Source organism: Eublepharis macularius, chromosome 2 (assembly GCF_028583425.1).
Source record: "Eublepharis macularius isolate TG4126 chromosome 2, MPM_Emac_v1.0, whole genome shotgun sequence".
Classification (NCBI taxonomy): domain Eukaryota; kingdom Metazoa; phylum Chordata; class Lepidosauria; order Squamata; family Eublepharidae; genus Eublepharis; species Eublepharis macularius.
In genome coordinates this window covers 195066407-195092888 of record NC_072791.1, presented here as the reverse complement: position 1 = coordinate 195092888, position 26482 = coordinate 195066407, and the positions used below count along the sequence as shown (strand labels likewise).

General features: G+C 41.1%; 1 protein-coding gene across 11 annotated transcripts in view; it reads right to left on the bottom strand.

Annotated features, from left to right (window-relative positions):
* LOC129323714 (sodium channel protein type 2 subunit alpha) overlaps positions 1-26482 on the bottom strand; it is an 82925-nt gene that overhangs the window by 20617 nt on the left and 35826 nt on the right. For all 11 annotated transcript variants that reach the window (XM_054970323.1, XM_054970313.1, XM_054970320.1 and 8 more), the window contains 4 exons: positions 25462-25818; positions 23150-23629; positions 3261-3381; positions 429-583 (listed from right to left, as the gene is read on the bottom strand). In XM_054970323.1, the coding sequence (XP_054826298.1) occupies positions 429-583; positions 3261-3381; positions 23150-23629; positions 25462-25818 (1113 nt within the window). The remainder of the gene's footprint in view (positions 1-428; positions 584-3260; positions 3382-23149; positions 23630-25461; positions 25819-26482) is intronic.

Below are 26482 nucleotides of genomic sequence, written 5' to 3'. Positions count from 1 at the left end.
GGGGCTCCTGATTCCCCCCATGGCTTTCTCGAGGCGAAACGGTCCTGGGGGAAGTTAGCTGCCCCCCTTTTGTAACTGCATATGTGCCTTCTGTGTTTCATTTTCCAACTTTGCCTTAACTCCCAAATGTTTAAAGGGAAATTCTGAACAGTAAGGTGAGACAGAGATTAAAACAACACAGAACAACTGAACCCATTCTGTAGGAAAATAAATGGAGTATGATTTAGCAGAAGTTAGGTGGAAATCTTTATATACTTTTGTACTGTCCTGGGACCAGCAATGACCCAAATATGTAGGTAAGATGGATGCACTGAAAATATATACATTTTCAAGCTTGATAATTATATATTCTGGATTGCTTCCTATGCTAATTTCCTGTGCTAAGCAACATGTTTCAAAACTAATCATGGTTCCATGTTTTAATTTACCAGAGCGCCACTGCTGAGGAGAATCATGAAGACAATAAAAGTCTCAAACCAATTATGTTCTACTATTTTGTAGCAGGTCTTCCGGAGGCTCCACCATATTTTCCCTTTCCCATCTTCTGTGCTGACTTGGCAGCACTTGAACTTCCGCACACAGCCTGGTGAAACAAGGATGTGATAGGTAAGAGCCAGATAACAAGTTATTCTGAAGGAGCAGTTAATGTATGATTTATTCTATGGTCAGTCGATTTTATTCTTTTTTAAAAAACCTATATCCTACCTTTCTTCCCTCACAAGGGCCATAAAGGCAGCTAACAAATGAAAACATACATAATAAAATCACATCTTAAAACTATTAAAGCCAACCAAAATAAAATCATTAAAACAATTAAAACCAGAGCTAAAATGTGTGTGTGTGCCATCACGGCGTAATTGACTTATGATAACCCTAGCAAGGGGCTGTCAAGGCAAGTGAGAAGCAGAAGTGGTTTGCCAGTGCCTTTCTCTGTAGAGTCTTCCCTGGTTGTTGCTCATCCAGCTACTGACCCTTCTTAGCTTTTGAGATCTGATGAGATTGGGCTATACCCTGCTGCCTTCCCTCCCAATGTACATATAAAGACTTAAAAACAACAATTAAAACATTGGTGGGAAGGAGGAATCAAATATGTTCTTAAAACAGTTTCCCTGTAAAAATACAGACACTTCTAATGAAGAGCCAGGAATCACCACTCTGTCATGGAAATTTGTTGGGTTACCTGGGGTAGACAGTTTCTTTTTCAGCCTAATCTACCTCACAAGGTTGTTGTAAGGACGAAATGGAGGAGGGGAGAACGATATTGAAAGTTGTTTTGGGGTACCACTGGAGAAAGAAGTGGGGTATAATATCTAACTAAATAAATGAATAAATAAGTGATGGTTCATGTGTCGTAATTAGGTAGCACAGTTCATTATCAGGAAAAAGATACATGTGCAGCCCTCCATCTTCTCTCACATCAACTGGTAGTGCAATCCTAAGCGGAGTTACTCCAGTCTAAGCTCATTCATTTTAATGGACTTAAACTGGAGTAACTCTTTTTAGGATTGCACTGTGAGTCTACAAATTGTGTAATGTGCTCCAAATTGATCTGATTTGACCCAGATCTTGATGCATTTATATTAAAGTTCTTGTTTGCACTGCATGAAAGCCACCTTGAATAAAAATGTCCGTTCACAATTTTGTCTCATTCAGAATAATTTAGCAATATGAAGATGTGAACCAGTTCTTTCCACAAAATAATTGCCCCCACAGGAATGTTTCTGAAACATACGTGTGAAAATAAACAAACTACACCTGCATTTTGGATATTCCCATTTGGGCTAATAAACTAGGATTTTTTCAGTGAGAATCTTGCTCCTAGATTTCTATTCCTTCCAGCTTGTAAAATGAATGAAAAAATAACACCATCCAATGTGGACTACAAGTTCTGCCACGGTGTTTAGAATGTATATGGACTGGAAACTCCATACTAGTTCCACTTCTGCGACAGCAAGAAGCCATCCCTTGATGCAATAGACTCTTCCACAGCTAGAGGCATCGGCCACCAGACTCACCTGGTGGCCAGTTTGCAGCTGGCGGGGAGGAGGGACTAGGCATGGTGGCTGCCCTTGCTGCAGCTCGCCCAGCATTCCTCTGGGCAAGCCGACAGCCAATTAGTTTGAAATCCCTGGCAGCCAATCAGTTTATAACCCCCGGCAGCCAATCGGTTTGAAATCCCTGGCCAAATAATCAGCAGCAGCCAGGGACGTGCTGTGGGAGGGGGAGGGGCCTGGCACTGGACCTCAGGGAGGCAGTTCTCCCTCTAGTCCGGCAGTTGGGTATTTAGTTAGCTGCCGCCTTGCTTCCCCTGCATTCTGCTCTCTGGCAGCCAAGAGAGCAGAGCAGGAGCTGAAGAAGCAGCAGGCCTTGGAAGTGGCTGAAGAGCAGCGAAGAAGCGGCAAGGAAGCAGCCAGAGGCCGAAAGGCGGGGTTTGAGCTGAGCCTCAACCCAGCTCGGCTGTTTTGCATCCAGACATTTCCTTCCGCTTGGAAGCGTTGTATCGCCCAGACAGAGTTCACTTATCCAGCTGGGGGGAGGGCATCTGGCTACAGGATATGAGAGATGGCTTTTTGGAGTGCCTGCAGCTGTAGGAGCATTGGCAGGATCTTTTGGCGATTTGTCATTGGATTGGATCTCTTTTGAGGGGAGCCAGGGCCTGTGTGCCCAGGCTCCCCTTGAAGGGAATTCCCATAAGGAATCTTGGCAGTGGGTGATGGAGGTGCATGCCCAGCTTGGGGGCTGCCAGGGCACACCCACTCCCAGGTGGCAGGGGAATCATCAAGGGGTGTACACCCAGGTGATTCCCCCTTAATGTCACTCCTTGGTTCCCCCCCCTCAGCTAGGGTCTGAGGGGGTGAGGGGTCATCGACTGGCAGGTGGGTCAATCGATGTTTGGTATCCGATCCATATGATTCGCCAATGCTCCTCTTGTGCTGTATTCAATAAAGTTGTGGCCTTGTTTTCCTCCAGCTACATGTGTGGGTTTGCTTTGCTTGCTGCGCTCTTGCCCTCTTCCCCGCTCTCAGCATAGGCTGCAAGATCTTCTTACACCAGAGGAAGATTCTTTTAAGTGGGCAAAAGCACCACTATTAGTGGACTGGATCCATGGGATCCAACCATATGCCTCCATTAGAATTGCTCTAAAAGCATTTCCACAGCAGCAAATGTTCCATTTAAAGTAGCATAGAGAATCACAACTTATACAACTATTACAAACATATATGAATGAACAAAATCCTTCACTCCAAAGGATCACTCACCTTCTGTAAAACAGGCTTCTGGTTCAAGAGCTTCTTCTGGTTCAGCCTCTGGCTGCTCTCCTATTTGGGGAACTCCAACATCAACTGTGCTACCTTCTGATGAACTGGATGCATTTAGTTTCTGCAAATGAAGCCCCATGTAAAGCTATTAATTACTAGTCTATTTGTTACAGAGTTGGGTGTATTTAATGCATTCCAAAATGCTCTACATATATTTAAGAGCTCCAGAATGGAGAGCTGATTTGCTAAAGTATATATGTAATGCCAATTTCATTTTCTGTAGATGAGATCACAGGAGCAAGAAGTTATATTGTATAGGCTTTTCCCACAAGGCAAGTATCGGGGCATTTTCATACAGAAACGACAATTTTGAACAAATTTTGCTATTAAAATAAGCCACACACAGAACAGAAAACTCTGAAACCCCATTTTTCATTTACGTTGAACGTGGCTGGTTAGTTATTCAAATCACGTCATATAGAGAGCACCATGAATTGCACATTATTTCCCCACCAATGATAGCCAAACCAACCAAAAGCCAAACAAAGTATTTTCATGTCTAATGCAGATAGAAGAGGCAAACTCTGGCAAAATCATATTGAACCCTTTTCGCCCCGTTGACATGAAAACACACTCAGCAGTGTAGAGGTACTTTTAAATGTCTATAGTTTCAAAAAAAGGAAGCAGCATATTAGTTCTGGAGCAAGAGCAATTATTTTGCATTCTCTTTTGCCAATGCACTTGCACAGCTGACTGTGCATTTCCAAACTACTTTTTATTCTTGCATGGTACACATATATGTCCTCCCTGAATGATTAGAGAAATATGCATTTTTTAAAAAAAACATAGTTGAAGTGCAATAAAAACCTGTTTTGGAGGAGGGGAAAAAAAGTATTGCATCACTAACAAACAAAAAAAAAGACACCATCCAAGTTTGAACTTCTTTCCCGATGCTATTAAGAGGAATGAATGGAGTACAGTGTGAATAACAGTAGACAGATATGAGTACCATAGTGAATAAAAGTAGTATTGATCATAGCATTCTTTAGCCTTGTACAATGTTATTACCATATAATGTATAACATCAGTCAAATGGCCGCATTGCTAAGTAGCTCTTTTTAGGAGGGGAATGATGTAAGCAGATGGTGAATCACACATACTTGTTCCCTATTACAAAATATTGCTTAATACTTAAAAGCTATATGCGTTATTTTTAAGACGATTCTAAGCAGCAAAATTTGTTGAAGAAAAATACTTTTATCAGTTTCATTCCTATTTATTTTTTAAACTGTATGATCACCATTTTAAAAAATCTCAGATGACTCAAACTATATAGCTGAGGGTGAGAGACATAGAGTACCAATGAGATTTAGCTCAATCTCATTTTATGCCCCCTAGGGAATCTAGATATGTTATGGGTATGCCCAGATATCTCACCCATTTGGATGTCCCATCTTATAGAAGAGCTTTCACCCTGGCCCGATGTGAAGTTATCCCTTCAATGACCCAATGGTCATTGAAGGGAAATATAGAAAGATCCCATACGAGGACAGACTCTGCCGTTGCTCCATTGGTGAAGTGGAATCACTTATTCATATGTTCTTTCGCTGTCCTTTCCATCAGGTCTATAGGGACAAGTTTATTTCCCCCACTCTTAGACAGACCAATTGCAGAGGCAAATAAGGCCTGCCTGGAGAAACTCCTAATTGATGAAAATCCAACTGTCTCCAGGCAAATAGCCAAATTCTGTCTCCATTTAGTTAAATTCCATAATAAAAAGCATAACCATACATAGTCTGTCCTGCTCTTTTCACTATTTTAACTATTTTAACATCCATGTTTTAAATATTAGAAGTACTGCAGTTCCCAGAGAACTATATACATTTTAAGCTAAGATTTTAAATGCTAAATGTATTTTTCTATGTCCTTTACATTTTTACGCTGGATTTAACTATTCTATTGATTGCTAAGGATGTATTGCCATTGTAATGGTCTCTGACCACAAATAAATTCATTCATTCATTCATTATAGCTGAGTAAAATATTTTTTTCTTCCCACTACACCACTGCTTTTTTGTTTTTGTTTTGCTCTGTCTTTGCTGTGGCCCTCTTCTCCTGTATCAAACTGTTTTTGTCAATTTAAAACAGCAGCAGACCTTTCTGACCTATTGCAGTTTGAGTAAATGTAATTTCACCATTCAAATGGGAATCTCGGTTAACTGATTTGATAAAGTTCCATCGGGTTGGAACATACTTGACTAACTTCAGATTATAATCGGTTTTTGTTCATTTATTATTAAATCTCTGAACCAAAGGAAATATTACATTTTTTAAAAAGGAACCAAGCCAGATGAGACACTGGTCATTCCATAGATGGAATTCCCAGGGGATTTTTTCTTTAAAATTCACATACTGGAGTCTCCCAATTCTTCTGATTGGGGCTGTGGTGCAATGGAAGGGGATGGATTTGAACCTTCCCTGAGCACCATGTGGGGCCACTATTCACTCCACTGGGGCAAATATATAGGTACCTGCTTTGAACTGGTTGCTTATCTATAACTGATGTTCTTTGACTGGTCATCCATGTGGTTACACTGATGGGAAACTTGAGCATCCGCAGAATCCAATCAGAGAAACTTCTAGAGCTAAACTAAAAAAAAAAATCCTCCACAGGACTCGCTCTGACTATCTTGAACCACCTGGTAGCAATCTGCATGCTCAGAAAGGGTAAAGTTGTATTTCTTGATGAGTTTTCTTCCAAAGATACTGCTGGAGATAATAGAAACACCTACTGCAGGCAAGGTGGGTGTGTCATGTACCTGCACAGATGACTACTCAAAGAACATCAGTTACAGGTAAGCAACCCGTTCTTCTTCATGGTTTCTGTGCCATCACACTGATGGGGTAAAACTAGCAAGATGAACTTCCTGCCAGTGGGAAGCGTCACTTACTGGAACAAGATGTTCAGCACCGCCTGACCACATCTCTTCTAGTTCAAACACCCAAAGGATAATGACATATGAAAGTTGAGGACTGGGACAAAGTCATTGTTCTGCAGACATCTGGAATAGGGAATGTCACAAGAAAAGGCTGTGGAGCTCAACATAGCTCTGGTTGAATGTTACATTGGCTGGTATGGCAGCCACTGATTTGCTAGCTGGTAGCAAAGTGAGACTATGAAGGATATCCATTTGCTTAAGCCACTGAGAGGACATATTGAACCCTTTCTGTCTGCCTCCATAGCCTAACGATAAGTGTGGGTCTTTGTGGAAAGCAGCCATTGTGCTCAGGTAGAAGGCAACAGCGCACCACACATCTGGGGCATGAAGCATCATTTCTGCTTCCAAAGAAAGATTGAGGAAGATGTACAAAATTTCCTTTGGCCAGACAAAGAAGGGATGGAAACCACATTTGGCATGGCAAAAATGGTGTTACTATGGCTAGCCAATGGAGATAGGCTGCCATAGTCACTACACATTTGATAAAGACACACGGAGCTGCTGAGAGGCCGAATGGCAGTATTCTGTACTGTGAATTTTATTTATTTACTTGATTTATACTCTTTCTTCCCAATGGTGGCTCAGAGAGGCTTACATTATTCTTCTCTCCTTCTATCCTCACAAGAACTCTGTAAATTAGGTTATGTTGGAGTGTAGTTGGCTTATGGTCACCAGCAAGTATCCACAGCAAAGTGAGGATTTGATCCTGGGTCTCCCAGATGGGGGCTTACGGCAAAAGAAAAGAATTTGTGGTGCTGGGGATAAATGGCAATGTGGAAATATGCAACTTTTAGGTTGGGTGATGCAAACCAGACATGCTTAGACAGCAGGAGTAGGATAGTGGCAAGGGATACCATATAGGATTTTTTTGATTGAATGAATTGATTCTCCACTCTGAAGTCTAGGATTAGTTGCAGTCTGCCATCCTTTTGGGGTACGAAAAAGCAGTGGGAGTAAACCATATTTCTCTCCGAGAGACTGGAGCATGTTCAGTTGCAACCTTCAAAAGGAGAGAGTTGACTTCTTTCAACAGAGGGGGGGAAAGGGGTTATGACAAAGGTGGTGGGTGAGATGGTATCAGTTCTATGACATAACTGATATGAACAACAGTGAGACTTGAATGATGTGTTCCCATGCTGCCATTAGGTGTTGCAGCACAGGCTGATCTGGGAGAGCATGAGGAACGTGGTCAGAGTCTATGCTTTGAGGAGATAGTGGATTTGGAACACTGAGATAGACTGAAACTTAGAGAAGGCCTTCTTGGAGGAACAGTCTTGGGATCAAGTTTGGGACTACAGGAGCATTCTCTGGACTGCTCTTTTGAAGGGTGTTGTCATGCTAGGGACAGGATGTCTTCTAGCTGACTCCTGGAGACAGAGACCACATACTGTGCCCTCAGGAGAGTTGAAGCACTGGGGTACGAGCAATTGTAGAAGAGGAGTCTGGGAACCTTTCTAGTGTAGGTACAATAGAAGCAAACACTGACTGAGGTCAAAGTCAAGGGTGATTTATTGTAGTTCTTATCCTTTTCCTTCTTTTTCTTCTTCTTGAGGTCTACCTTAAAAAAAAAGGAGGCTTGGACTTAGAAGGGTGGTTCAAGGTGGCTTAGACTCTCCCACAGAGGAGAAAGAAACCAGCTCTGGAACCAGGACTGCAGAAAGCTTGTCAATCAACTTTGAGGTTACCATTGATGTTGAAGACTTCATTAATGTCAAGACAAAAAACTCAATGAGAAGAAGATGGAGCAAGACAAACTGTTCTGATGCGCCTATTTGATGAAATTCAAAGTGTTGGCAGGTATTGACTCAGTGCTGCTCTCCCAGATGAAGTAGGCAATCGGCATAACCATCGGTGTGTGTGTGTTATATGCCATCAAGTCACCTCTGACCTATGGCGACCCTATGAAAGAAAGACCTCCAAAAGGTCCTGTCATTAACAGACTTGCTCAGATCCTGCAAACTGGAGGACGTGGCTTCTTTTATTGAGTCAAGTCATCTCATTTTAGGTCTTCCTCTTTTCCTGCTGCCTTCCACTTTTCCTAGCATTATTGACTTTTCTAGAGAATCTTGTCTTCTCATGATGTGACCAAAGAACAATAGCCTCTGTAATGAAATGGTTACCAGGGATGAGATGAGTGCTGGCTGCAGTTAATCTGTTTTAAAGAGAAAAATGTTCCCCATGAGGTTTGATGGGCTGTGGGGCCAGGGAGAGGCCTGCAGGAGTCTTGGTGTGGGACGCCCTTCTTCCTGGACTACAACTCCCAGCTGCCCCGGGCCAAGAAAGGGCGAGAAAAATAAGGGGTGGAGCCGGAATGGAGAGACTCAGCCAATCCTGAGGGGAAAAAGTCAGTTAGTCTCCTTCTTGGTGAAGAAGGAGAGGCTCCTGCTGCGGGGTGAAACCTGGGTGCCTAGGCCCTAAGTGTGGAGGGCCTGGGAGGCAGCAGAAAGGAAGTAAAGGGTGAACCTTCCCTCAGACCCCCCCCCTTAAGGTAGAGTAGGGAACAGTGTGGTAGGGAAAGCAGACAGTGGTTCTCTTCAGTATGATTTTCTGCCCTATGAGTTCTGAACAGGGGGGTCTACCCCTATGTGTTGTGCCTTTACCTGCTTTGTATATAGTGCTCTGTATATAGTTATTAAATTATACTTTTTTGGAATATAAAGGAGCTTGTGGTGCTCTGACTACGTAAGCTCCTCCACTTGGCACGCTACAGGAAGGGAGGGAGCCCAGGAGAACTGATCAGGCCAGACCTTGGTGGGTTGCCAATTCTCCAGGGCCCACCCAAAGATTGGGGAATTCACTTCCCAGTAGGGAAATTCAGCCAGAGGGGTCTCACTGCCCCTCAGTCAGGTGGTGTACAAATCAGTGAGTGGTGGCAGCGACAAAGAGGGTGCGCCACGCCCACGAGGGATGGTGGGAGGCAGAGAGCGGGGCTAGCAGGCCACTGACGGCGGCTCAGTTGCCCGGACTGAGAGCCAGCGCCCGTTCCGCCACAGCCTCAGTTTTGTCATTTTAGCTTCCAGGGAGAATTCAAGCTTGATCTACTATCTACTTATTTGTCTTTTTGGCCATCCATGGTATCCATGGTATCTCCTTCAGCACCACATTTCAAACGAAACAATTTTCTTCGTGTCAGCTTTCTTCACTGTCCAACTTTCACATCCATACATAATGGGGAATACCATAGTCTGGATTATCTTGATCTTGGTTCCCAGGTAGACATCTTTATCTTTAAGGATCTTTTCTACTTCCTTACAGCTGCTCTTCCAAGTCTTAATCTTCTTCTGATTCTAACCATTCTAACTTCTAAACATTGGTAGTGGGCAATATTCTACTACAGGAGATGCTGTGCTTGAAAGTACTCTTACGTGCCATACTCCAGGGCAAAAAAGAGTGGGAAGAAAGCATGGGAAGGAGAAAGCCTCAGGCAACCCTTCCTCCCTCTCCCCAAAAAATGACACTGAAAGAAGTATTAGACAAATAAAAAGAAGAAAAAAGGGGACCAGAAGACAAAATAGTTTCAAAGAACAAATTTTGAGGAAAAAGAAAGGCCTGTCTCACACATAAGAGGAAGTTCTCCATGATGTCTCTATTATGGCAATTAAAGAAAAACTGAATAGGAAACGTAACTTCACATTGATGCCTTCTATACATGTTACTACTGGGTGCTTGAGATGAGCAAATCCAGTATTGTGGAGCTTTTTTCCCAAGTTTAGCTCTTGAAGTTTCTCCTACTGGGCTCTGCACATGCTTGAGTTTCCTCATCGGTGTGATGCACAGACACCACAAAGAAGAATGGTGGATTCTAATCTATACTATCAGTTATGAAAGGTAGGCAAATACCTAGAAAAGCTTTGACTGATCTTAATTTTATGGACACAAAGTGTAAACTTTTATAAGTGATATGTGTAAAAAAAATTTGCTTAGAAATTGGTTCCCAGGTACAAAGTGTGTTCTCTGAATAAAAAATTGTTCCATTGAAATTGAAGAAGCTAGCTTCCAGGTAAAGTTTCCTATGTATCAATGTATGTATTCCTTCCTAGTACTTCCTTCTGAACATTTCAACCTTAAATCTATTAGATCTGTCCATGGTTAATGCACGTTCATCCTCAGCCTCAGCCATGATGCCCTTTCTCTGGTTCAGTCTCCCACATTGGGACAATTCTGGAAGCACTGAAAAGTTTTATTAATATTATTCAAGGAGGCTTTGCAAAGTAATTTTCGAATTAGAAACAATTTTGCAGAGTTATGTATGTGCCACATCGATAGATTTAGGGCCTTTTTTCTTGGTATTTATTGTGTTTTTAATATGTTTACAGAGTATGTTTTGCACCTGATTTCCTACAGCACTGTGAGACATTGTTTGATAATAAGAAATGTGAGGTATGATTTTTTTAAAATACATGGTTCCAAGTTAGGTAGCCACATGTAATGTATATTTAAGTTATAGGGGAGCTGATGGTATCTAGGTCAAGAGTGAGCCGATTTTACAAACTAGTAATACACCAATCAAATAGTTTTTTGTCAGACTTTTCACTTAAATCTTTATACGTGCAGGACCATTCCTTTGTTTTCTGAGAAGGATAAAAAAACTCATGAATGTTAACAAATCAATAAACAAATCACTTGTTGAAGAGTTCTCTACATGCAATTTTAAATAGCAATGCATGATGGCATCCCAGAAACTAAGTACAGAGCAATAATGGAACATATAAGAGTTTTAGTGATGCCAAAGTATATGCAGATTTTAAGAACTTACAGAAAACATTCATTCATGTTCTAAAAGATTCATTCAGAGCCAATGTTCAGTGTTGTCATATCTATACAATATTAGCAGGATTTGAATTCAGCACCACCTTAGAAACCAACAAGATTTTCAGGGTGTACGTTTTCAAGAGTCAGAGCTCTCTTCTTCAGATACAGTGCTGAAGAAGGGAGCTTCGACTCTTGAAAGCTTACACCCTGAAAATCTTGTTGGTCTCTAAGGTGCCACTGGATACAAACCCTACTATACAGTATCAGTGTTGCTGCTGTTTTATAGAGTAACATACAGTGCAATCCTAAGCAGAGTTACTCCAGTCTAAGCCCATCAAAATTAATGGACTTAACTGGAGTGACTCTGCTTAAGATTGCACTGATAGTTGCTCTGATCACAGGGGCTTCTTTTTGTTTTTGTATCCTCTGAAGACGGCATTCAGAACAAGCATTTTTGGTTCCTAAAACTACGTTGATGCACTTCAAACTTTTTGATTAATTTTGGGAAAAGTAAAGAAGTTTTGGACATTGTTGGTGTTGCATTGACCTCCTCATTCACTCCAGTCCACATGCACGTCTTGAGCCAGATTCCCCTGCTGCAAGGAATGAAGTTGCTCATACTCATTTGCAACTTCTATGCATAAACTGGGATACCCAGGGTGGTAAATTATTGCTGGACTGGGATGTACACTCCTCCAGTGCATTATTTTTTCAAGGTATTCTTTATAAAATCCCATTTATTTATATAGTTTTGAAATTGTATGAAATTTTGCTTGCATCATTCCATCTTGAACAGATTTTATAGCATCAATGCTGCAGCAATAGCAGAGCAAAACAGCAAACTGAACCAAAATCACTGACCTCTTTAAAAAAATTAAGTAAATTTTGGAGTTGTTCACTTTTTAGAAAAGAAAAATGTTTATTAACAACATATATGTATTGAATCAGCAGCAACTAGATCCAAATAACAAGACAAATGTAGATCTGACAATTGTTTTTGATCCTTGAAATTATTTGTACTTCGTCAAATTAGTATGTTACAAAATTTCTAGTTTCATATGCAAATAAAGTGATCATGCAGAGGTCTGAGAGATAATTTTCAGAAAACAAAAACAGACAGTCTTCATTCATGCTGCGGTAAGTATATATGTTTAGTGAATTGTAAATTAAACCTTTCAAGTTTCTTCTCAGTGAAAAATTGGTACGTTTCTTGTAATGGGCTGTAATAATAATAATTGTATTAGGTCTGAATTAGACACTGAACAGTGGCCAGGCAATTGAAAAGCTAAAAACACCTTGGGCATTCGAGATGTGCAGAGTTTATTCAAATATAGGACATTTATAAGGTCCAGGCCCAATTTCCTTAAAACTGCTGTGCAGGCTCTATTGTCCAGCCCATGCAATAAGGCAGTTCTGATAGAAATACATAGAAGACACTACTAACAATTGCCACTAGAGGAAGGCATGAACCAAAATACGAACCGAAGTTCATCACGAACTGGGCCAGTTCATGGTTTGCGAACTACAAGTTCATGGGATCTCATTTAGCCCAGTTTGTTTGGTTCATATTTTGGTTCGTCACTGCTGATAGCCTGGCACCGATCAATCAGTTTCGTAGACAACAGTGGGGATGGGCTCTCTGCAGACCTTCTGCTGACCTGGAAATTACATTTTCACAAACTGAATGAACCAGTTCGCGAACTGGGGCAAGTTCATGAAAGTTTGTGGTTCATGAAATGCAACGAACCACGAACCGTGCGGTTCAAAATTTTCCGTTTGTGCCCATCTCTAATTGCCACTCTTTTCCAGAGACTTTCAGTGGAGAAGGGGCCATGAACAAGATTATTGGATCCAGTGGGGTGGGTGGGTTGTAAAGGGTTTTGGAGAGCAAATCAATGGACTAGATTTACACAAAGCACACTGGCTATGTTGAAGGCCTCTCTTCCAAACCACATAAAGTGATTTTTACTTTGTATTGGAAGGAGCACGTATCAAGCTGAAAGTGATGCCTTAATTGTCACAAAGGTCCGTGTTTTCCCTTCACATGACCTGGTTCCCTTCTGCCATGGATAGCTGCAGGGGCTGGCCGCCCCCTTCAGTATCCCTGACAGCTATAAGTCTCTAGAACTGCAGAATCAAGGCGTGGGATAGGTGGAGTATACACTGAATTTAAAAATGTTAGTGAGAGGCAATGATATATATATATTTCTATTTTGAAAGGCTTCAGCTATTAGCAGCTTAAGGTAGAAGAGAGATTGTGGAAAGCAAGCATCTAGGCCAGTGGTCTTCAATCTTCCTTGACCTCTAACTGCTGGTCCACAGTATGGGACTTAATGAGCTGAAGTACATGGCAGGAAGTCAAGTGACGTTAGTCAGGTGATGGGTAGAGGCCAATGTTATGACCTCACCAAGAAAATCCATGGTGAAAGTGTGCATGGAAGACTGATGCCTGAACCAGTGGTGACAAGGAAAGCGATAAAAGGAATGTTTGTTGTGGGTCTGAACTGCCAGTGGCAAGAGGGAATCCTCTCCACCATTGAATAACCTTGTCTCACCAACCTGCCAATCTTCTTATCAGGAGGCATGATAACATTGCTCTCTATGCAGCAGGTCCATCCCCAAACCAGCAAAAAGTGGCAGCTCTCTAGGGGCTTGTGACTCAGCAGGTGTTGTTCTGGTCCCAGTCCATGAGCTGAAGACCACTGCTCTAGCAACTTGGTAATCCCATAAGGGAGACTTTCTGGTGACAGCTCAAATTGGATTCCTTGGATTCGAATATACCCTGTAAGGACTACATGGCTACCACACAGGTTTTTTAAAAAGAAATGGCAGGCACAAAGGTTTGACTGTCTGAACCTTTAGTTATTGGAAACACTTTTCCTCTAAGAATATATAATGGCACATAGAAGATCTTTCTTAAGAGTATTTTCCTGGACGTAAACCCTATTGGACAAAATGGGACTTTCTTCTGCATAGATATGCTTAGGAATGTTTTCATAGTATCTTTTGCAGATGGAGCTCAAAAGACCACAAGAGATTCATTTGAGCTGGAGGGAAAAAAAGAGCACAACTTAACCAGAGTAATAGGAAATGATTAGAACAGGTGTAGTAATTGTTGGTCTTATTGTTTGTATGTACCTTCACCAGATTTTTCCACATAGATATGGGCCTAAACTTAGAACTGCCAATTAATCAAGGAAAAAACATTATATATGTTTCTGTGGACGTGAGGTGGAAACTAACTACCAAAAGATGGGTAAAGCCATCTCCCCCTTCTGTAGTCATGTATTCTTGCTTTTTATAATGTACATTTTAGATGAATAGACAGCTTTTACATGAAGTTATGTCCCAGATACGTCAAAAATGCTTGGGCTCTGATCTCTGCTCCACTGAAAGACTTCAAACACCCAGATTTTTTAATTTCAATTTTTGACTAGACCCATCTAGGCTGGAAGTAGCTATCTGCTTCAACAGAAATTTGAATCTGAACTCCATGTCATTCTTGTATCAAGAAATTTTTTTGAAACCTACTACCAGAGCCATGTAGAGTTCAGCTTGTTTGTGGCAATTAATCCAGGCGGTGGAGGTGAATCCAGCTGATTGCCAGAGATCCATACTGGTGCCATGGAAATTTTTCACCTGGTACGGGCAAGCCACATAATGACATGCTCTATATTTTGCTAGCCAAAGAACAGAATAGTCCCAAGCTATAAGCTCTTTCACTTCACATGGCTGCCACAGAGCAGCTGTGAATGTTTCAAAGAACTTTCACTGTATTACCTAACTGTGTATTCCAGTTGTTGCAGAATATGGTTATTTACCACGGTTAACCATTAAATGATCTAAAATTTACAACACATCACTTGATATATTGTCTCTGTGAAGCAATGCATGTTTAAAGCCAAGCAAGATAGCTAGTCTTTCTCCCTCTGACCCCACCCACATATCAACAAGTCTTTTAAATATTTAAAACACTATTTCAAAAAGTGTTTTACAATGCAGAATGTAAATTCTCTAAATATCAGCCATAAACAGCTTCAGAAAACATGCTGATAAATGAAGCTTTCCCAAACCACGTGCTATGAGCATTATGACACATTTTATAAAAAGATGGCTATTTTATTACTGTGCAGTTACTGTACAAACCTTGATGTTCCATTTGGGTGGCATTTAAGGTACATCGGAGGGTGCACTACTAGCAGAAGAAATAAGTACAATCTGGTAACATTTTAATGTTCCTTTTGGTTCTCTATACCTCCTGTTTTTTACATAGGGTACCAGTGTACATATATAGCTTAATCTCTTATTCATGTAACACACATCAGATTTGCTAGTAGCTGTATCGTGCTTTCATTCAGCATTTTTGCAAAAAGGAAGTGATTTTCCATTTAGCTGTTTAAATGGAAAGTAAAATTGGAGGGGAGTGCATGGTCATCGAGGAATCATTACAAAAAGCAGCAAGGAAGCTTAATTAATGACATTCTGAATATATTTTTTTTGCTTAAAAATATCTTAGCTCATGATTCCTTCATTCATAATTCAGTCATATCACTAGCAAGCTCCTTCCAAATGTAAGCACGTTTTTTAAAAAATGCAAATCACAGAGAACATCCAACCATCTCAAATTTCATATTTTTTGAATAAAATGTAGTGGTTTTGCAGTCCACCTGGACATGGAAATTAGCCCGCCAAAAGAGACTGAGGGATCTAGCAAAAGAACATAGGAGGGAGGACAAAGCAGGCAAGCTGATTTAAAATGAGTTGTTTTGTGCACCTGTAGAGGAAAATCTTAAATCTGGAGAAATGATACCTTTGGAATTCGTAATCCATCCATTTGTGCGAATCTAATAAAGAGATCAGTATCTGGTGACAGTAACCTGTAGTGGGAGTAGAACGGGCAGCTGTGCTGGGGAAAGCAGGCCTGCACTTCGAATGGCATACATTTTTGGCTTCTATGCTCAGAACGTTTAAAATTCTTGCATGTGCAGTAGTGGACACATTTTCAGCAGTGCTCAAGGTTTCCTACATTGGGACCTATGCCTAAAAATAAGCAATGATTTCTCTGTCGATCTCTTACCTGTTAGAGGGAGTGGAGGTAGTAAAGTATCTGTTCTTAACATCCCTTCTCTCCAAGAGGTAAGAGACTGACAGTGCAACCATAAGCAGAGTTTATACCTTTCTAAACCCGTTGACTTCGATGGACTTAGAAGGATACAACTCTGCGGAGTACTGAACTGCTAATCAATTGAGAAGTTCAAGTTGTGCAAACCCCACTGAAATGCACCGTGAGAACTTCCCAGTGGCTGGCGCCCAAATACAGAAGTCCATTATGTACAGGAAAATGTGTGTTCACTTGGGCTTTCTCCTGTATCTGTCTGCACTTCCCCACCATTGCTTTGGTAGGCTATTATACTCATGGAGTAGCAGACATTGCCATAGTTGCCAAAGCCACTATCCCCAGAAAGTATAAACAGAGAACGGAGTAAATGTTATTATAGTCACACTATTTTTGTTATATTTTGGGGATGCTGCAGCTGTCATGCATTTTAATAGGAAAAAAAATAACAAAGGATGGAGTCCTGATTTCTTAAAGTCCATGAGAGTTTTACTATTGAATCTAATGGCTGTAGATTTCATTTCCTATTAGTAATAAGCTGGTATATGGGTGGATATATTTATCCAAACTTGCAAGTTGATGACTGGCAGCATTACTACTTTGTGAGTTAGTTTTCCCCATACAGGTTTTTGGGTTGACATTTGCAAAAAGTTGTCAAGATAGGATCCTGTCTGTTTTGTGTTTGTAGTACAAAATCTATTGAAGCTTACCAGCAGCAGGTTACCTTCATTAAAAAAAAAAACTCCTGAAAAATCATACACTCCATCCAATAAAATACATTTTTGTTTGATTCAGAAATTAATCCTGTAGTTTTCCCAACATATTTTGTTTCTTAACTTTATATGAACAAATGCGTTTCAATTTAGCATGCATGCACTTCTAATTTTGCTATAATTGCATGGTAAAGGACACAGGTTAATTGGTGTCTGATCCCCACTAATGCTGGGTCGCCAATCTTGCCTGATCATGCTGTGATGCGAGTCATCTGACTCGGCAGAGAGCAGCCGTGGAGATTTCTACCGTATTGCAATGGATGGGGAAGGGAGATGGCTGATTAGCATGCAGGCCAGTCAATAATACCCATTGAAAAAGTGACCATACAGAGGTAGAATTTGCTTAGGTAACCTGTATTAAATTGGTGATGCACGTTGCTCTGTCTGGTAAAAAAAGCACCAGAGCTGCATTCTTGAATGATCCAGCTTGATTTTAATCCTGCGAGAAGTAAGAATGGTAGGAAATGAAGTTTATGATATAGTACCTCCGTTTTTGGCTTTGGATTCTCATGTACACACTTAGTTACAGCTATATCTAAAATAACAGTGTTAAACAGTTATCTAAAATAACAGTGTTAAAGATGTATTCATAGTCTTGTTTAAGATGGCCAGCTTGACTTTCCATTAGAAGCATGCACTTTAAAGCTATGTTAGAATGTCATAGGCTAATTCCGCACACGTTGGATAATGCACTTTCAATGCACTTTAGCTATCGTTTGGAAGTGGTTTTTTTGTTTCACACTCGAAAAATTCAGTTCCAAATGATCTCTAAAGAGGACTGGAAGTGCATTATCCAACATGTGCAGAATCAGCTATAGTCTTGGAGGCCAATTCCGAAATGATTGATTGCAGAACCTGCTTTGATTTCAGTTTTCTGCTGGTCTATCAAGCTACAAATTTCAAATAATTTTCAGTGTCATGCACAAGGCGAGTGAGTTCATATTTAGGATACAGCTTTACTACTTTCATTCTGCATTAATGTGATAAAGAGCTCATTTCAAGATCAAGAATAACAAATAAATGCCTGATCAATTTCTTAATCCCCAAATATATTATAATCTAACAATATTCTGAAATGCTTACTTTTTAAAATTAAAAAAATTAAACTTCTTAAATTACATTTTAGACAGCAAGTGTACAATCCTGTTATTCACAGAGCCAAGTGGGGGCAAAAGTTCATGTCTTCCAACCAGCTTTCCCAAATTGAGAATTCTGTATTCACTAACTTTCCCACAGCCACCATCTTTCTCCTTATTCTCAATGGAGCAGGCAGTGACCTTAGCAACAGTGACCTAATGAGATGGTCCTCTTTCAGTTTCCACACTGCCTGTTCTCTGAATGTTAGCATTTGAGTGGTGAAGCAGAGAAAGTCCACAGTTTAAATGACTACCTCAACTCTCAGCCTCTTAAGGAATCTCTGTGTCCCATTTGGTATTAAATGGAACTTCTGCTTTGGACCAACATAGCTCCTTGCAACCTTTATCTATTTTGGAAAAATGGGTACCAAGGAAGTGCAGCACTATGTCCCTCTCTCTCACTCATCCCATCGACAGACGATGGTTAGTTTCTTGGGGAAGTCACTGGTCTGTCAGCCTCATTTGCGTGTTGTAAAACGAGTGTTGTTGCAAGTGCATGGGTCAAATTAATGGCTTGGTGTCTTGGGAACTCAGGTACTTTCTCTTTACATTCTTATTTTAAAAGCCAAAATTCTCACATTTTATCATCTCCCGCCCTAGTATTTTAAACTGCCTACATTCTTAACACTGCCACAGAAATCAGCCACAAGTAAGTAAAATGAGAATCTGGCTCTGAGAAATGATGCCTATTGCTATCACTTCTTGACAAGTTTCTAATGCAAGCTTTTACATCATGGGGACAGTTTCTTATAACTATGTCAACCAACTAAAGCTGGGCACTTTAAGCCTCATGAATTTCTATGGGGAAATTAAGGGCAGAGGTAAAAAGTGACAAACATCTTATTGGTGCTGTCTGCTGTGCACCGCAGAGGTCCAAATCGAGCTGGATTTTGGCCACTATGGGGCACAGTAGTGCTCCCGTGCTCCACAGCAGCCCGATTCGGCGCAGGAGCACTCCAAGGTCCCTTGTGGCACCCAGCAGTGCTCCCGTGTGTCGCAGCATCCCAATTCGGGCCCGAATTGGGCTGGATTCAGGCCGAATCAGGCTGCTGCAGGGCACAGTAGCAGGCCAATCCAGGCCCAATTTGGCCCTGAATTGGCCCCCTGTGGAGCGCAGAAGTGCTCCCAGGGCAGTCTGCATGATGACATCACTTCCTGGAGGTGACGGCGTCATGCAGGCTGGGAGCATGTGCACTTCATGTGCACATGAGGAAAGCACCCAAGGTAAGTGCCAGGCCTCCCACCTCCTGCCTAGAGGGTAGGGGGACCTGGCAACCCTAGTGCTGACTCCTGTTACTCCCATACCTGGTTAAAGAAGGTATGCAATTCTGCTCTCTGAGTATTAACAGCAAGGATAGGGCTGCCAGGGCTCCAGCTATGAAGGGAGGCCTCTTGCTAGCAGCCTTGTTTGCTGAGTGGCATTGGGAGAAATTGTGTTAAAAACCAGCAACTTTGGTTATGTCATGAGATCACTTCCAGGTAAAATCTAGAAGTAGCTCTAGGAATTGTTGGAAACTCTACCATACCCATCACCCAGAAGTGACATTGTAACACAGCCAATGTCACTCTCCCCCACCCCCATTTCCCCACCTTCAACCCCCCACACACTGGTTGTCAGGCTTGGCCTAGCAACCCTAAGCAGGGAACAAAAGTTCCAACCATGCAAGTTGCACAGCAATGTGCTGTGCCACAATTCAACAAACCAAGACTTTCCATTCCTCTCATAATCCATGTGGCAATCCCAGGGACTGTGCATACATATTATAACTTCTAGAAGCAGCACCACATTGGAGCCTGTGTTCTTACTAACTTAAGAGGAGGAGTGGCAGTGGCAAAGCTGGGGACCTGACAAGATGGAGCAGGGTTGCCAGTCCCCAAGTGGGGACTGGAGATCTGGAATTACTACTGATCTCCAGCTGACAGAGACCAGTTACCCTGAAGAAAATGGCTGCTCTGAAGGGTGGACTCTATGGCACTATACCTTGCTGATGTCCCTCCCCTCCCCAAACCCCACCCTGGCCAGGCTCCACCCCCAAATCTCCAGGTGTTTCCCAAGTGTGAGTTGACAACCCTAGAAGGCAGGGAGGAGAGAGTATGTGGAAGCAGCCTCTGCTTTCAACAGCCACGCATCAAGAAGGCTAAATGGCTAATGGGGTCCTGGAAGAAGAAGGCCAACCCAACATACTCCTCCCCCGCTTACACATGCGTGGTGCCATTACAACCTATTATGTGAAAAGACAGAGCAGGATTGCTCCCTGAATTTCTCCTGCTGCAATTGAGGGGACTTAAGAGTGTGTAACTTCTGCTAGGTTGTGCGCTAGTATTTGGCAGAAAAGCATCCTGATTTTGACCCAATCCTTCTCCCAGCAGAAGGCCTTTCTTCTCATGAAAGTGGGAGGGAGGGAGACACAGAGATTACAGATTCTTCCTTCCATCTGTGCTACTACTTCCCATGCCAACTGCCCTAAGCCAATCTCTAGGAGCAGCTTTACAGAGGATGCAGCAAGAAAGGGAAGGTGGTAAAGTTCTATTTGGTAAATATCGTTCTACTCATGGTTCTTAACCGTAAGGTAGTAGAACATCCATTGTGTATTACCTCAGAATAATAGATTTTTCTACTAAGCCGTTAGCTGTACTTTCCCATCTCATGAAAATTGTTCCGGGGATTCATTTGCAGTTTCAGGGGACACATTTGTGACTCTCTTGAAAACCGCTCCTTGAGAAATATGTTTCATATGGAGTACCTAACATAGTTAGAATTCCACCAATGACAAGCCAGAATATTTTCTCCCAAATCACTGTCTGCCTTCTCTTTCAGGAATCGAATAAAAATAGGAACATGATCAAAAACAGACTTATAAAATGGTATTTTACCCAGCTGGCCAGAACATGCAGTTGATAACAATTTTGAGAAATGTAGTATTAAGATTCAGATAGACTCCTTAGAGAAGACCTAATACAAAATGACATTGTTGGAGGGCTGGAGTATTTATTTCAAAACCAATCAGTCTAGAACATTAAATGAGGAAAATCACATAAATAGTTTATGAACATCAATGGTGAATTAACTGATGAGACTCTTCAAGAAATCTTAGAAATCTGAGAAGTCCATGGAAAGGGGACCATGTTAAAAATAGATTATGTAATCTTCTAGCAAACCTTCTTTTAAAAAAATATTGTATATTTTTAAGTATATGGAGGTTTTTTTGGAAGGATGAAATGACTGAGTCATGCATTTGGGAAAAAAAGCCTAACAATTGGTTAAGGAAAGCCAGATGCTCAACCCAGACAAATTGGGGTGGGATCCTTAGCTCAGTGGTAGAGCATCTCTGCTTGGCACAGCAAGGCCCCAGGTTGAACTCCCAGCATCTCTAGTTAAAACAATGAGGTAATGTGAAAGATGTCTACCTAAGATCCTGGAGAGCTGCCCCCATTCCAAGTAGACAATACTGACCATGATAGATCAACGGTCTCAGTCAGTATAAGGCAACATCTTCTGTACATATGTACAAAATGAGTATCTGGCCAACTGATAACTCTTCCATGGAAATGAATGGAATCTGAGTACGCTTAATTTTTTTTTAAATCATGCTCATTCTCATAGAAAGAGAACTGGAATAGTGTCAGATGCACCCTGCTTATCTGCCATGTATGTCTATTATTCTCTGTACTCTGGGCCTCTGAGAATGTGTAAAGAACTATCTGTGTAACTGTCTGATTATGTAGGCAAGAGGAGCTTATCTTTGCAGGTGGCTGCTTTCACTTTCTTGACTGGCACGGGAAAGGGTCCTTGATATGCTGGCCGGAACCGTTATCTCCCTGAGACATTAAATGAACTCATCCTTGCCTTCCCCTCCCCTACCCCCTCCAACCTCCTAGGTCCTGCGTGTCTAAATTCTAACGGTATTTATCCCAAGGCGGGAATCCTGCCCTATAACTAACATTGCTTTGCCCATTTACGTCACTTCTGCCAGTGCTGTAGTCTGAGTGCACTGATACTGATGGATCTCTAATAAAGAAACTTTTACTGGACTCTTGAAGTGTCTTCAGTGAAGTAACTGGGGGTCTAACTGGCAGAGCCTGACAAATAGCTCTTTACCAGAACAATACAAGGAAGGCTTAAGAGGAGAGTGGTCTGCATCACTGTAACTAGGGCTCCAGTATCCTCAACTAGGGAGACTTAGCTTTTTCTAAAGGAAGTTGGCTGGTAAAGTTAACACAGTAGTTAGGTACGAAAAGAAACTAAAACCCAAGGTAGTTAGGTGAATGGGTGCAGTGGTACAAACGTACCATAAGAAAATGGGGGAGGAACAGGTTCCAGTAATCAAGGACACAGGCCAGGGCAAGCCTTCTGTTTAAAGCGGCTATGGAAAAGGTGTACCTTTCATTAATCAGATGCAAGATTTTGCATGGGAAACAAAACAGGAAGTTGAACAGATCCCAGAGATGTAGGATGGGCTTCATCGCACACTTGATCCAAATACAAGTACTATATTATCCAAGAGACTGCTTTTGAGAACCAGTCATAAATTAGTGTTGATTCACTTCTCAGGAATGGCTTGATGATCTAAAATATAATATTGTACAAATATTCTCATCCTACTTGAATTATCAGTAGCATTCTCTAAATAGTGAGGACCTGAATAGCAAACTTCTTCATAGGGGATTCAATAGAGTAGGAAGATAAATTGGTTTACTCATTGTGGGGAGTCTTACTATGTTATTCTTCTAAAAGTCTGCTGTGAATAAAGGACATTTAATTGCAAGGATACAAAACTATCATTCTTTTACATTTATTACGTAGATTTACCAAAATGAAACCTGGAGAACATAAAGTCAAGAAGCTCAGGTATCTTATTCATTATCCTATTCATTATTATTATTTACTATTATTAACTTATTCATTATCTTAATGAACAATTTATCTTAATAAGGATTACCTTCTATTTTTGCATTTGACACATGCAGTATCAAAATATGTCACATATTTCCAAAGGCTGTGAAACAGTAAAACACCATATGGAAGTTTAAGGTTTCTTTAAAATCAGCATTGTTCATGTTTTCAAAAGGACTTACCTTCAAACACCAGTTTTCTACATCAAAACAAACCTACCTCTTTGCTCTCTTCCAAATCCGACTCGCTGCTAAACTCCTCGGTGTTTAGATTTTCAAAATCTGATTCTCCAACAGCAATGGGAACTGTGACAGTTACACTTGGGTTGTTTATGAATGACATGTAATCACTTTCATCAATGATGTACTTTTCCACGCTGCTGCCTATACCACTGGTGGTTCCATTACCGTCTTTAAGGCAGTTAAGATCTTTACCAATATCTACTATAGTATGGTTGGAAATGCAGCTGTCTTTCTTGTTATTTAGGTCTTCAAGTGGTTTGATTTCATCCAAAGCTTTTTGTTTCCTCACAAAGGCCTTCTGGACAAACTCGTGCACTTTTCTTTTCACAAAATCGACCCCCTTTTGAATCCTTGCCACAGCAATCTGGAGATTGTTCATTTCATTGTCATCATCTGTAGCCGCAAGATTGTCTGAACTGAAGGAGCTTAGCAGCAAGGCTAGAAACAGGTTCAAAACCTATTAAAGCAAAAAAAAATCCCACATTAATATATGTTGCATAAATAATTCCTACATCGGTGTTTCAAGGTCATAATTCATTTGGGATTTAAGGACCTGATGCTGAGTCAAATCAGTGTTCCTATTAACTCCCTTCTGTGCCAACTAGTAGATTATCAGGCAGCTGTTGCAGACTGAATCTGACAATTCATATCTGCAAATCAAGGATTCTACCAGTGATGGAAGGTCACCATTCTATGGCTAAAAGTAGTCTAAATTAGCAAAGTATAACACTTCTTTAATTCTATTAAAGTTTCTGCTATCACACATCTCATAGCAATGATGAGTATCACAGAAACTTCAGGTATCAGTGGCGTTTTGAAACAAATTCTGCTCACTCCCAATCCACAGCTACTTCGTCCTGCCCTACTGGCCTGCTTGCACAGTGACTTACACCTTCAACTGCAGGTCTGAGATAATTGTGATTAGTATCTATGCAAACAATACAAAGACCAGTGGTTAAGTTGACATGTTTCTCCCACTGTGCATGTCCCAGAAGCCCCATGGTTAGAGGTGAAATTGAACTTTTGTTTCAAACCCTTGTTGATTTTACCTCTACAATAAATGAACAAGCTGGACAAGCTACCAGGGATGATGGTGGTGTGGAAAGCCTGGATACAAATCTCTGATTGTGCAGATGCTGCACATACAACTGCATCCAATTGTTTCTCTCCAGCATCAAAGTGTTTGCACATCCAGGTTCTCACAATTTCTGTTCTACAACAGAACTTAAATCCAATAGAATGGGAACAGAAGAAGGCCTGGTATCAATGTCAGAAACTATATCCATAGCAGAAATCGAACTTTGTGAGTTACTGTTGCATCCTGGTTTGAATGCTCGTTTCACAATTTGTACTCAATTAAGAAACTACTCCAGAAGCAAGATGCATTTTATATAAAGATACCTGCCCGGTAAATCTATCCACTGACTCAGCAGCTACGTTCACGTTATTACTATCAGTACTGGAGGACATAGAAGTGTAAGAGCTCAGTATTCAACTTTACTGGAGATTAATGCTACAGCCACAGTCTGGATACTCCCTGGATTTTTCAGTTATCTTCTCTGAAAATGGAAGCACTTGGTATGCTCAATGGAAAATGTCCCTGTGTACATGGAGAGTTCCCTTCTCACAGACGAATCATGTGCTGCCTATAGCCTTCAGAGGTGTATACAAGACTAGCAGAAGCTCTGCAGAACCACCCTTTGTTATCTGCAGACTCTTCATTAACCACAAGAACATATTTAAGAATGCAGTCCTAAGCAGAGTTACACCCTTCTAAGCACTTTCACTTCCAAGGGCTTATATAGGTTTAATTCTCTTTAGGCTTGCACTGTAAGTCTCATTAGATTTAAAGCTCATTAAGCAGTACAGGTCCCCTAATCTGCATAGCCCAGGTGAGCCTGATCTCATCAGATCTCAGAAGCTAAACAGGATTGGCTTTGGTTAGTAATTGGATGGGAGACCTCCAACGAAGGCCAGGGTTGCAGAGGCAGGCAATGGCAAACCGTCTCTGTTAATCTCCTGCCATGAAAACCCCATTAGGGGTTGCCATAAGTCAACTCTGACTTGAGAGTACTCTCTACCAAGCAGTAAAGGTAGAAAAAAATGAAAGAATTCTAGCTAATCTTTGATTCATAATTTAGACACGTTTGTCATTAATATTCAGGATTTTTTAAAACTTAGGTTTGATTTTTAGTATACACAAAATAGTAAAAAGAATGTCTTAAAAAGTCAATACATTAAATTATAATGCAGTTCTCAACTCAAAATATACATTTGTTAGACACCTACCACTAGATTTCCAATCACCATGACCATCATGAAGACCGTAAGGCACATTGTTTGTCCAGCAACTTCCATACAATCCCACATCGTTTCTATCCATTCCCCACAAAGGACTCGAAAGACAATCAGGAAAGAATGGAAAAAGTCATTCATGTGCCAGCGCGGAAGTTCGCAATCGTTAGAGATCTTGCAGACGCATTCTTTGTAGCTTTTGCCGAACAGCTGCATGCCAACCACGGCAAAGATGAAGACAATGATGGCCAAGACCAAGGTCAGATTTCCCAGCGCCCCTACTGAGTTGCCAATGATCTTTATCAGCATATTTAGGGTTGGCCAGGATTTAGCCAGCTTGAAAACTCGCAACTGGAAAAGAAAATAAGCATCAAGATCAATGTTGGCTATCTCTGCACTTGAATCACAAAAGAACTATCTTTTATCAAATGTTGAAGAAAATTCAAGAATTGCAGTACCATTCTAAGTGGAGCTGCATCCATTGTATTGGGTTTCAAGGGATGTAACTCCACTTGGGAGGGGACTGCATTTTGGACATGTAACAGCTTTAAACTGTAATCTTGTGTGGATTTAATGAGTCCCATTGGTGTTGATGATACTTACATCTGAGTAAACATGCATTCATCTATGAACACATGAAGCTGCCTAATGCTGAGTCAGAACATTAATCTATCAATATCACTATTATCTATTATGACAAGCAACAGCTCTTCATGGTCTTAGGTTGAGGTCCTTCACCTCATCTGCTCCGTTAACTGGAAATGGAGCCTGGGACCTTCTACATGCAAAGCACATGATTTGTATAAGGCAGCTCCAAGTGTATTCATGAGTTCCTTCATAAACTACTTACCTTTAAATAAAATGTAGATGCACGTACATCATCTACATTTACAACATGACCAAAGTCCATTCTGTACAACTGTTCTCCCTTTTGTGTCTCTGTGTGCAGTACTGTACCACACCCCTGGCTCCTTCTCAACTATTATTTCAGACTGATTCCTGACTCACCTTCTTC